At 46.5% G+C, this 12,513-nt stretch overlaps 1 protein-coding gene across 1 annotated transcript in view; it reads left to right on the top strand.

Annotated features, from left to right (window-relative positions):
- The first annotated feature begins 1,783 nt into the window (after positions 1-1,783).
- The window catches only part of LOC103220859 (putative uncharacterized protein encoded by LINC00299), a 40,654-nt gene continuing 29,924 nt past the window's right edge, over positions 1,784-12,513 (top strand). The window contains exon 1 of the mRNA XM_007971564.3: positions 1,784-9,009. Within this exon, the coding sequence (XP_007969755.2) occupies positions 8,921-9,009 (89 nt within the window). The 5' untranslated portion in view covers positions 1,784-8,920. The remainder of the gene's footprint in view (positions 9,010-12,513) is intronic.

Here is a 12,513-nt window from a genome sequence, read left to right as displayed (position 1 = left end):
ATATTTACTTGTTTTCAGGATCCTTCTCTCTCACATATACTGGAATCCTTTCCTGCTCATTTCTGAGATTAAAATTGCTGAAAAAATTAGAGTTCCATCAAGACAGATTGGGTGGAGACAAGAAGATGGAAGGTTCCCAGGGAACAAGAATGTTGGACAGGGTGATTCCCAACTTCTCCCACCAGTCCCTCTGCACGGTCACAGGCTCCATGGTCACTGGCTCTGTAAGAACACTTGCTCCAGGGCCTCGCCTGGGGCCCTGTGTGCCAGGTCTGAGTTGGGCACCGGGGACTTGCTAGGGTCACCAGATGGGGGCCGTTCCTACAGGGCTCTGTGTTGGGAGTCAGAGGTGAGATTTTCCTTTCCATCCTCCCACCTAATAGTAGAGAAAAGAGCATGTGCTGCCATTGGGAACCCTTGTGCCTATTTTCTTTAAAACATTTTATGTATCTAAAGGTTGCAATAAATGTCATTTGCTGTGTAAACCAGAGCTGGGGACCGTGGGGTGGACTTACTCGCGGGTGCACCATAGGACAGTTAGGGTGAGTGGTCACCTGCAGGGGTGGGGTGGGGTGTGTGGGGGTGTAGGGGTGAGGGTGTGTAGGGGCAAGGAGTCTGGGGGTGCAGGGGCAGGCCTGCACAGCTGGGGCATACTTTGCTCGGAGCCTCTCTGTCTGCACAGATGTTCCCGTGGCCTACATCGCCATGGTTTGTGGCCAGCTCTGCTCTTGATGCATCATTTATGGGCTACCCAGATTCCAGGGCCACATGGCAGCCCGCCTGTCTCCCAGCCAGAGCCCCAGCTGTCTGGGGGCATTTCTGACAACCATATTGCCACAAGCAAGCCAGCTTTGCACTGTCGCTTAGAGTGCTTGCGACGGCTCCTCTAGCACCCACCCCACTCTTTTTGTTTATTTCAGCACTCACTCATTTATTTCTTTTCAATCTGTGAACCTTGGTCAAGTGGCATCTAGCAATGTCTGAATGTTTTCTACCCCGATGCTGGGGCCAGGATGCCATCCAGCTCATAGTGTTTATCGAATACCTGTTACCTGCCAGGTGTGGTGTTATGTGCTTTACATAATTATTTCATTCCATCCTCACAACAACCCTCTGAGGAATGCAGAACCCTCCTCACTTTTAGAGATGAGGAAATCAAGGTCAGCAGAGGCTGTAACTTAGGTCTGGCCACACAGCTGGTAGTACAGCGGCAGAGTGAGGCTTCTCAGAAACCCAGAGCAGCTGGCTCTATAGGAATCAGATAAACAGGTGAACAAATAAACATGTTCACAGTCTCATGGCTGCTGGTGGTGGCACTGGTCACTGCCTGGAGATGGTCCCTGTCTGGGTCCTTTGGTGGGTGCTCCCAAGGCCACCCCATGGTTGGGGAGAAAGCAAGGTACATTACATAACTGAAGTCAAACTCTAACATGTGCATAAGTTCATTTGTCCAACTAGTAGCTCTTTTTTTTTTTTTTTTTTCCTCAGCCGTATAAGCATCACCTAGTTTGATTCAAGCCACTGGGAACCAGGTACTCAAAGGCCTCCTGGGAGAGCTTGAAAAATCCTGGGCCTGGCCTTGCTCAGTGGAGTGGAGGCCACAGAGCCTCCCAGTTGTTGAATCTCCCATGTTGGACCCCCACGGCCTGCAGGAAGTGACCAGGAGAACTCAGTGGTCACGTTCATGAAAAGCAAAGCTGGCCTCTCTCCTGGTCCCAGTAAAAGTGCTCTTACAGCGCAGAGGTGGCTGGCGGGGTGGGGGTGGGGCCCTTGGAGAGCAGGGCTTGGAGGTGGGGGCAGTGGGGAAGGTGCTGCCCCACTGCTCCCTGACTCGTGGGCTCACCGTGCGGCTTCCTGGCACCACACTCCCCTGCCTCCTTGCACTATGCTATGTCCAAGTGATTATTTTCAGAAAAACGATCCCTGTAAGATGCATCTGAGTCCGTGAAGTAGGCAGACAGGGGAAGCGAAGGGAGAACTGGAAACTGGGGTACAGGAACATGCCTGGAGCTCACTGGTGGTTCCCAAAAGGGAGAACTGATGATGTCTGGTTGGTCTTCAACAAACAGGTGTCTAATTCCCCTTTGGTGCCGGAGAGGGTGACCCCCATGGGTAGCTTCGTGCCTTTTTGAGATGCCAATAAGAGCTATGGACACTCTTGTAGAAAAAGGAGTACACATACCCAGTTTCAGGGGCGCTAAAGGCCCCCTTGCTCCGTCTGGCTTTAGAAACTTTGCATTTGAAAGAAGAAAAGGGGTTGTCACCTGTCATGTAAAATGAACCACATCAAGGGCATCCAACACTGTCAACTTGTTGTCTTTTAAATATTTGTCTGGTTTAATGAAATTATGACATTTACCATTAAAAATAACCCCAAGAATACCAGTACTTTCCATGTGTCTATCAATTCTTTATCTGTTTGACAGAACAAAAGGTGCTTGGAAAAATAATTCTATACCCCACAAACATAAAGAACGTGAAAAGCCAGAAAAAGGTCTCTTTTGTGTGTAGGTGGGATTACTGCGGAGTGAGACAAACTTCTTTTAACATCATGAAAGAGGTTTTCACCTTCATGAAATTTTTAAAAATTGTTCCAGAAACCTCCCCGGTATTGCTGCTAAAATTATCATAAAGAACTACTACTACTTACTGCTGTGCCGAGATATTTACATGCACGGTTGAGGTTCTTCTAAGCTCCCATAAGTAACTTGAGGCTCAGGGGTTGACTCACCCAAGCCAGGATTTGAACATGGAACTTCCTGAAATCCCCCATGAAGCCTGTCCTGTCCTAGTCCTGCTTTTGGTGTTTTTTTTAATCAACATGTAATAATTGTATGTATTTAAGGGGTACAGAGTGATATTTTGATACATGGATCCAATGGGTAATGATCAGTTCGGGATCATTAACATATCCATCACCTCAAACATCTGTCATTTCCGTGTGTTGGGAACATTCAAAATCCTCTCTTCTAGCTGTTTGAAAATATACACTCAATTATTGTTAAGTAGCCTTTGGTATTTTTGAATCGAATGAAGTTGCTTGTGAGGCTTTCAGGCAGCAGGAGGCAGCCAGGAAGCAGAGCCTGTGGCCTGGCCTCAGGTCTAGGAGCTGGGCCTTGGATTGAAGGGGAGCCAGGGCTGCTGGGGGCGGGGGACCCTGCAGAGAGAGCAGGGACTGACCCTTGCAGGGGCGTTGGCTTGGCAGCAGCCTCCCTCCCACAACTGCCTCCTCTTTTGGGAGGCTCCTGCGGTCAACCCTGGCCCGAGATCAGGGCAGTGGGCGGGCCTGTGGGAATGCCGGCTGTGTGAGCGCACCTGTGCCGTCCTCCCAGCTGTGTGCCTCACAACAGGGCTGCTGTCAGCAATGGTCAAGTGTTGCACACCACCCACCCACTCTCCATGGCTCTGTCACATCTGCTGGCACCCCCATCTGGGTTGAACTGCTTTATTTATTTTTATTTAAAAAGGGACACCAGAATTCTTTATGTCTGGGAATGAGCCAAACTGGCCCAGTGTTGAGTGCAGAAATATTCCATCTTCCTTCTGTGCCCAGAATTATTTTTGTTTTCTTCGATACCCAACCTAGATACGGCTACAGCAAGGAAATTGTTTGATTTTCAAAACCAAACTCCTTTCCTGTTTATCTGTGTTGAAAAAAAAAATCCACCATCGTTGATCATGAGGCCAGTTTATCTCTGTGGGTGGTGTTCAATCCGTTTGCTTTTTCATCTGGTGCCTTCTCCTGATATTGTACCAGAGGAAGCAGCCATTATATTTTGGAGCCAAGAGGGGCTAATTGATACTGTTCTTGTAATTAATGCTAGTCCTGACTCAGGAGGGACCTGGTGGTGGAAAGCCTTTGAGACCTTTGACCTCAGCACCATCTGAGTGGGAATCCCAGCCTAATCACTTAGGAGTTAGGGGCCACAGGGAGCCTCACAGGGCTTCATTGTCCACCATGTGAAGTGCTGTGGGCCAGGCCCCCAGCTGTGGGCAGTCACAGTGGGTGCACAGGCACGGGGTGCTGGGGGCCCTTCCTGATGCTCTGTTCATCTCATGTGCTCACTGGCTTGCTGTGAGTCTTTGTCCACCAAGATAGAAGCTCATGAGGGCAGGGGCTCCTTCCGGTGTTGTTCATTGCACTATCTCCAGAGTGTGGCCTGGCACAGAAGGAGATACTCAAGCGTTTGTTGAATAAAGGAATGAATAAGTGAATGAATGGATAGCAGGGAATATTTTGGATGGCAGCCTTTTCAAAGGACGTTCCTTTCATGATCAAGGCAAGGTGATTGCCTTAGAACAGATGCCTGCGGACCAGAAGGGAGTATCCAGGTTTTAGGAGAATACTGCACCCTAGGGCTATGAGGTTTGGGGCAGCAGAAGGTGGAAGGTGCTGGAAGGAGGCTGAGTAAAAGGACATAGCTCCTGAACATGTGCAGGTCCCCAGAGCAAGAGTTCAAATGGGGCCCACGTGGTAAAGATCTTCATATTTAAAAAATGACACATTTTGCTTATACATTGTTGAGTAAAATGGTTTCTCTCCTACTACCTTGACCTCGATGGCTAGGTTCGAATTTGGAATTCAGACTCCTTGAGACTTTGGGCCAGCAGAAGGCCTTGGAGAAAGCTTCTTCCAGCCCCTGCTGCCCTCGGCCTCTCCTCCCCCTCTCACATCTCCTCTCCTCCCTCCCTGGGCTGCCCTCGGCCTCTCCTCCCCCTCTCACATCTCCTCTCTTCCCTCCCTGAACTTCATTCTTCCCTGCCAGGGTGCTCCACCCACAGGGGTGGACCTTGGGCCTCCCCAGGTTCTGGGATGTCCAGGGGATCAGACTTGGGCGCTGGAAGTAGGTTTGGTGACATCTGGGCTAGGAATTCTGGGGGCTTGGGTACAAGGCGTGGGTGGGGTCAGGTCTCCCTAGGAGGGCTTGCGCCCTGCCCCATTGACTCTTCTGTCCCTCTCTTCGTGATAGGAGTGCTGGACCCAGGACAGGGGCTCCCTGGTCCCATCAAAGGGCTGTGCTGGTTCAGGGAATACCCTTCCCCTTATGGGCTGTGACAAACAAAATCATCTTAAGGGGAAGCCCCTCGTCATGGGGCAGGAAGCAGGCTGCACAGGGCAGTCTCTGCTTCCCTCCGATAGGAAGGGTTGGGCTGACACTGAGCTAGGGCGGCCATGCCTCGCTCTGACCTCAGGCCGATGGGCCCGGTGGACCAGCAGGGGCACGCAGGACAGTCCTGCAGGGCAGGGCAGTAGGGTTTCCATTGGCAAAACCCTGTGATCGTCACAGTAGCCCCAGGAGTTGGACCAGCCTGGACCCTTACCCCATTTTACAGGTGAGGAGACAGAGACTCCAGAGGCTGGCAGGGCCCGGCTAGGACTGCTTTTGCAGAGAAGAGGTTCAAGGCCTCATCCAAGGGTGTGCAGCTAGCAGGAGGCCGGGTGCGTCATGAATTGGCAACTTCTCATTCTGAGTCCAGGAGCCTCTTCCTGACACCAGCCCTCGGGAAGAGTGGCCTTCCCAGGTCGGTGGTCAAAATGGTTCCTGCTCGGCCCTGGGGGCGGCCTGAGCTCTGGTCCATCAGTCTTAAGAGTGGGGACAGCCATGTGAGCTGCCCTAGCTGGCCTGACTCTATGGCTCTGGGTGCCCAGGAAGCTCGTATTCTTGGATGAAACCCCTCCAAGCCCCTAGACTTGTGAGTTAGCCCAGGACTGCAGCTTGGCATGGCCTCCTGTGCCTGGCCCGTAACTTCTCAGAGGGACTCCAGGTCCTGTTTAGGCACAATTTTACGGCCCCCTTGGGTTCATGAGTTCTCTGGGCCTCATTTGTCTCCAGGAGACTTGAGCTCTTACTTGTGAAGCACCCAGGTGGCTGCTACCCTCCTACGCCCCCGATCCCTGGGAGGCGAGGACGGACTCCGAATGGCCACTCTCACACTCTGGTGGTTGAGGCTGCACTAGGCCTGGGGGGTCTCTGACCCCTGCCCCTCCCAGGCCAGGGTGAAATGCCTCAGAGCGGGATCTGTGTCCCATCTAGCTACCTGGAGAAGCTAGGTGACCCCCTGGGAAGTATGGGTGTCACTGCCTGTGGGGTGATTGTGACTAATAGGAGGCAGGAGATGAGGGAGCTGGCAGACCACTTCCTCCCCTGGCCCTCTGGGCAGGCTGCTCTAGGGCGGGTCTCTGTGCAGCCTGTTTCTAGGAGCCCCACATGGCCCAGGGACCCTTAAATCTCTTGGTGGCTTGGGAAGCAACGACCACGTGTTTACACCCTGACCTTGTGCTTGCTTTCAGTCCTTCCCTTTCCTCTCATTGTTTCTGCCTGGGGATTGGATCTTTCAATAAAACATTAGCGTGTATGTCAGCCTCAGTTTCTGTTTGGTGGGGAATCTGGGCTAAGTCAAGTCTGCACGTGGCTGCTGCCACCTGGGTTTTCTCATTCTGCAGACAATTCTCCACTCCGCTCTTGCTCTGGCACTTTTTAATTTTTCCCAGCATTCATAAACATTTGTTAGCTTTTCTTCTTCTCTGACTTCCCTGGTGAAAAACAACAGCAGTGAGCCATGGAATGGTAGATTCTCAAATGGAAACCCTGAGCCTCACCAGCTTCCGTGGAGGGGTTGGAGATGTCCTGGTGCTTAAGAGAATGGCTTCTGTTGGAGGACTGTCTGTGTCTGCCTCACAGTATTGACTGTGTGACTTTGGGGAAGCTACTTAATCCTTCTGGGTTTTACAGTCGTCTTCTGGAAAATGCAGATGTTGACAATATTTGCATCATAGGATTATTGAGCGGAGTAAATGAAATAAGAGTAAATGAGATAAGATCAAAGCCAAATACACAGTAAGTGTGTGATAAATGTCAGCTGTCACTTGGAGCTACTCAGTGGAAGTCTACCCTCCTTGACTTAATTTCTCTTGAAATATTTAATAATTGTTAACATTTATTATCTTCCATGTGCCCATAACTTTGCCCGAGCTCTTTCACTTGACTCTTTGGCATTTAACAGTGAGGAAACTGAGGGTTAAGGTCCCCTGGATGGCGAATGACTTGAGTTGGAAGCTGTACCCAGGTTTGCCCGATGCAGAAGCCTATATTCTTTCCACTCTGTGACACTGAACAGGTCCTCATTCTTCCCTTTCTCCCAGGAACACCAGCCCCATCTTTTCACCATGGAGTTTCCAGAACTGAGCTTTGAAGTATAAAGAAAAAGATCAGATGTTGGGCCACAGTAGAGGGCTTCCACCAAAGGCGGGGTTTAGGGGTGAAGCAGGCCAACAGGCAAGCTCCAGGCAGGGGCTGCCAGCAAGCAGGCTTCTCTCAATGGGGACAACAGTGCCGTAAAGCTGACAGAGTTTGGCTTCATTTCAAGGTGTGAAAAGAACAGCCTGACTCTGAGAGGCAAGTCCACCAAGCCCAGGACCCCAGGGGAACTGGTTCTCACCATGCATGCAATGCCGCAGCCACTTCCCAAGTCAGGAGGGCAGCTGAAGTCTTGCACTGGGGACAGTTGGATCAGCTGTGTCTGTCAGACATCCCCCGATGACACAGAATGCCTCTCTCCTCTGAGAGCAGGACAGTGTGTTTAGACAGTCCCTGGTAAATGTGAGCAGCCACGAGAAAGCCAGCCTTAAGTGGGTCAAATTAACCTCTTCTATGGATGCAGAGTTGAGCTCCATCATTCGCTGCCCACCAGAGAAAGATTGCCATGGCCTTAAGAAGTGGAAGCAGAACTGTTAATATTATTTTTAAGTTGTTGTAAAAAAGGACTTCTATCTCCACTTTGAATATGTTGTCATCTTGGGTGAGGCATGAGGACCATGCAAGGTGGTGACCACCATTGTTGGCATTTTTGGGAGAGCATTGGCTGGTTCCATCCACTACTCTGTGGTGACAGGATGGGAAAAACCAGGGTTTACCAGGCAGGTGTTGGGATTGAGATATACTTTCATTTTTGAAGCACTTTGCAGTCACTACGTGCTCACCCCTAATTCTCTTCTAGATTGAACTTGGCCATGGTCTCCCCATGCCTCCCCTGCCTCTTCTCTGAGTCTGAAGGAACATGCTCTCACTGGCAGATGTAAGAACATCTTGTGCTTTATATATATATTTAAACCTTACTGGGTTGCTTGTCTAACTCACCCCTCCAGTAGCTTAGTGAGATTAATACCTCCTTCTAAACTGTGATAACCAAGAGACACTTTCCAGGCAGATGCGAATGGGGCTTTAAGGGCTGTGAGGCAGGATGACGAGATCTTGGGTGAGTTTCAGGTTTTACAAAGAACCTTTTGATTTCCTTTTTAGAGGAAACGTAGAAGGGCTTTATCAGCGTAGGTAACACTATAGAGCTGAGTGAAATGTAAATGAAATTCCCGGTTTTCATTTTCCTTCTTCATTTGATATTTGTGGGTTTTAGAAGTAGGACCTGCTGGATTCATCTGCAGAAAACACCGCGTGGCTGTGGGCTCCTTCCGTTGTTAAGAAGTGTGCCTTGTGCGAAGGGGAAATGTTCTGAAGGCAGATCTGGATGTGAATTTTGGTTCAGACATTTATTAACAGTAGGACCCTAGGCAAGCTAGTTTCTGAGCTTTGATTTCTTCATCTGTAAAAGGAGGATAATAAAGGATGCCTCAAAGAGTTGTAAAGATCAGAAGTAAAATACATGCAAAGAAGTAGAGAGGGCTGTTTCAAGTCACTTACTTTTACTTTAACATACTGCTGGTGGGCCAGGAAAGAGTGAAGACAAAGCCACTGGATAGTGAGAGGTTAGAGGGTGCTCCACGGATGTGAGCTGCATCTGTATGTTTACATAGAAGGGAGAGCGAAGGAGCAAATGTGGGCAACAGCTGTCAGTGACACATCATTTCCCCAACAGCCACAAACAAGATAAGAGCCTTGCAGGGGCCCTTAACTGCTGGGTTCTGATGGTTCAAAGAGAAAAAGCACATGATGACTTTGAAGGAGGCTGCCTGGCTGACCTGATCGGATCACCTAGAGACTGGAAAGGCTTTCTGAATAAGTACATACATCTCTACTACCCATCTCCCAATCCAGAACTGAGCGTCGCAGATGAAAGATACCTGCCTGTTGATTTTTTTTTTTTTTTCTTAGCTGATTGTTTCGCCCTCTGTAGAGTTTAAGTAAGGTGAGGACATGGGACTGTGGTAGAGAGCTGCCAGTGTCATTCTTGGCTCTTCCGAAGTGTGGTACTGCAGCCACTGGGTTTGAGTTTCGCACCTGCAGGCGAGGGTTTGATTGGGTGATGCTTTGAGTGTCTTTCTGCTCTAGGAGTCGACTTGTCTATGATCCCTGGGCTGTCTCTCACTTCACTGACACTCACCTAAGTCCTGCCATTCAAATGCATCCATTTTAAACCTTGTTACTAAACAATTGCCAAAGTGAAGGAATTAGCATCAATTCACACACAAATTCAAAAAATATAAATAAATCAGAAAACATTGGAAGGGAAGAATTCATTCATCTTTTTTCTCTAATAGCCTTAGAGATGAAGTAAGGGATTCCTGGTTATCTTATGCTGAGTTCAGAGCTTGGCTAATATCAAACACATACAATATTTGATGAAACAAATGAAGATTTCCATTTTTCTGCAAGCTGAAGATAAGAATAGCTGTTTCAGAGTTGGACATAGATTTATCATAAGCAGGATCATGGATCTTTGAAAATTTGGGCTGGATTTCAAACAATAAAAATCCTAAAAATTCAAAGTAAAATTCCCTAAAATTTACTCATGGCTTTTAACTGTTTTAGTACTGTCACAAAGGTGATCTCACTGCATTCTCTCTTTTATAATCTCTTCCACTTACCTCATAAGGTTAACAGACCAGGAGTTATATGCATTTTATAGAATGTGGGTCCCTGTAGTTAAAAAACAAAACAAAACAAAAAACACATGTCTATTTTATTCCCTATTTTATCTGCAGTGGTTAGCATAATAAACATGAACATGAACATGAAAAGAACTTAAAAAAATGTATGTGAGTGACTGATTTATCAAATGAATGAATAAGAAAACTGAAGTACACACAGCAAGTTAAGTGACATACCCGGTATCATTTTGTATAAGTGCCAAGATTTTAATGAAAGAGACAAAAGTGCTGTCTTCTGAAGTCAAAGCTCAGAAGATTCCATGATCCTGTTGCAACAGCTGTCGGTTTAACAGAACAGTTAAAGAGTTCTGCCATTGTATGAGTCTATGATTTCCCTGAGAACGCTGTGTAACAAACAAGTTTGAATTCTCAGTGTCTTGTAATGAATGTTTATGTTTCTTAGCTAGCTGTGCATCTGTGGTTTGGCTGAGGTTCTGCTAATCTTATTGGGCTAGGTCAGGCTTGGTTCCAAGTTCAGTTCAGGTTCAGAGTTGCTGCAGGGGGCTTATTCTGGGGCCCACACTAAAAGGGAAGGGGCTCTCTGGGCCATATTCTTCTCACACTGGATTACAGGAGTGCAAGAGGACACACCAGCCACGAGAGCACATTTAAAACCTTTGCTCCTATCAGGTTTGCTTACATTTCCTAGGCTAGAACAAGACACTGGCCAATCCCCTCAGTAGTCAGTGGGGCAGCAAAGTGTGTTCTATTCCAATGAGAGAGGGAGGGACTGTTTGCTAGATAATAATTCAATTTATCACCACCAGCCTGAAGGGAAGAAATTTAATTGACAAATTCTCAAGCTCTCTGCCAGCTTTGTGATTCTTTAGTTCTCGTATAACACGTTAAAGGGAGCTTAGTCCTTTGTCAGTGGAAACTGTCTAGTCATACCCTGATCAGAATTCAAGGCCAAGCAGGGACCATTATTTGAGCTGTGGATTCTGCTGTTTGGTATTCACACGTCCCTAATCATCTTGGAAAGTATAATGTTTTCTAACAGCTGTAAAGACAAGAGATTCTAACATTACAAACTATACATAATATCCATGAAATTACATTGAATAATGTAATGATGTGTTATGCTGTCATTAACACATTATGAATACCTAATTTGAGAGGTTAATGAAATTGACAAACATATGAACACTGTGGGTATCATCAATACCACTTAATGACAAACCTCTTGTTTTCATTTACAGAATCATCTGAAATGAGAAGATTCCATCTTTCTAGCTACATTTGCTTGGTCATAAATTAAGAAGAGTCTGCACGATATGTTTTGTTTTAACATGGAGTGTGAGGTTAGAAAGTATTTTACATTGCAGGTTTATGTAGTAATAATATTTAGAATAAATAAATTCATGATTATTTGACATGACCATTTGTAGTTTTTTTCTGAAAAGGATTGAACTTGCTAAGGGTAAATATATTTTAGTTGGACAGATTGAAGAGGAAAGTGTCAGGACCAAGGAAAACTGCCCAGGGGAAAATAATTCTCAACAGTATGTTGTATTCTAGTGAAGGAGCCCCCATCCAGTCTGGACTCAACAGTCTATAGTTTTTCATCTTAAAACTGGGAAGACTGATACGAGGAGCCTGTTTTCTTACTCTCTACATCACTGGTTAAGTTTTTTGTTTAACCAATTGTATTTGAAAGCAGTTCAACCTGTATCCATAGATAAATGAATATCAGTAAAACTCAACCATATTAGAAGGGGCCTGTGTTATTTTCATCTCCAATGTAATATTCCTAAAATAATGGATATAATGGATGTCACCATTTTCATATAAAGTAAAAAATGTGAATATGTTTTTTCTTGAATGTTAATGTTTTCTGTCCATAAATGATAATAATAATACGGAAATAATAACGGGGAGGCCTTTTATATTGCAGAAAGCACGTTATATACATGATCAGATGTGACCTTTTTAGAAATGCAATGGAGTTATAGAGAAGACATTGTGATTCCTTTTTGCCAATGATGAAATGAGGTCTGGAGAGGCAAAGGGACTTGGCCAAGGTATAATGGCCCTGAAGTGGCAAGGTCATGATGTGGTAATTCTGTGGTTTTCTCATTACACTCCACAGCTTCTCCACCATCAGCCTTCCAGAAGTCATGGCTTTCCACTAGCCATTTGTGGTGACCCATCATTCTCATTAGAAATGATTGTCTTTTCTGATTGTTAAAATCACAAGTATTCATTGCAGAAAATTTGAAAATATAGAAGAGTGTAAGGAAGAAAATAATAACCGCTCTACTTCTGGAATTTAACCATGCAAAAATAACACACTTTTAACTCATTTTTTTTTTCTCTCTCTCTCTCTCACTCTTGCTCTCGCTCTTGCTCTGCCTCTGTCTCTCTTGTTCTCTGTGTGTGTGTGTGTGTGCCCGTGTGCCATGTACATACTTATCATGTGTTCTTGGCACTTTGCACATATTCAATCAATGCTGTGAAGTCGATACTATTATTATTTCTATTTTATGGATGAAAAAAATTGAGGCTCAGAAAGTCTATGTAACTTGCCCAGGGTCATGTGAGTAGGTCTTTCTTCATGTAAAATATGATTAAGCCTCTTCATGGACTCCAAATCTAAGTGCACATGTGCTGCATTTGAGACTTTTAAGGTA

This window comes from Chlorocebus sabaeus, chromosome 14, assembly GCF_047675955.1.
Source record: "Chlorocebus sabaeus isolate Y175 chromosome 14, mChlSab1.0.hap1, whole genome shotgun sequence".
NCBI lineage: Eukaryota > Metazoa > Chordata > Mammalia > Primates > Cercopithecidae > Chlorocebus > Chlorocebus sabaeus.
Note: the sequence above shows the minus strand (reverse complement) of the source record. Positions and strands in the feature narration are given on the sequence as shown.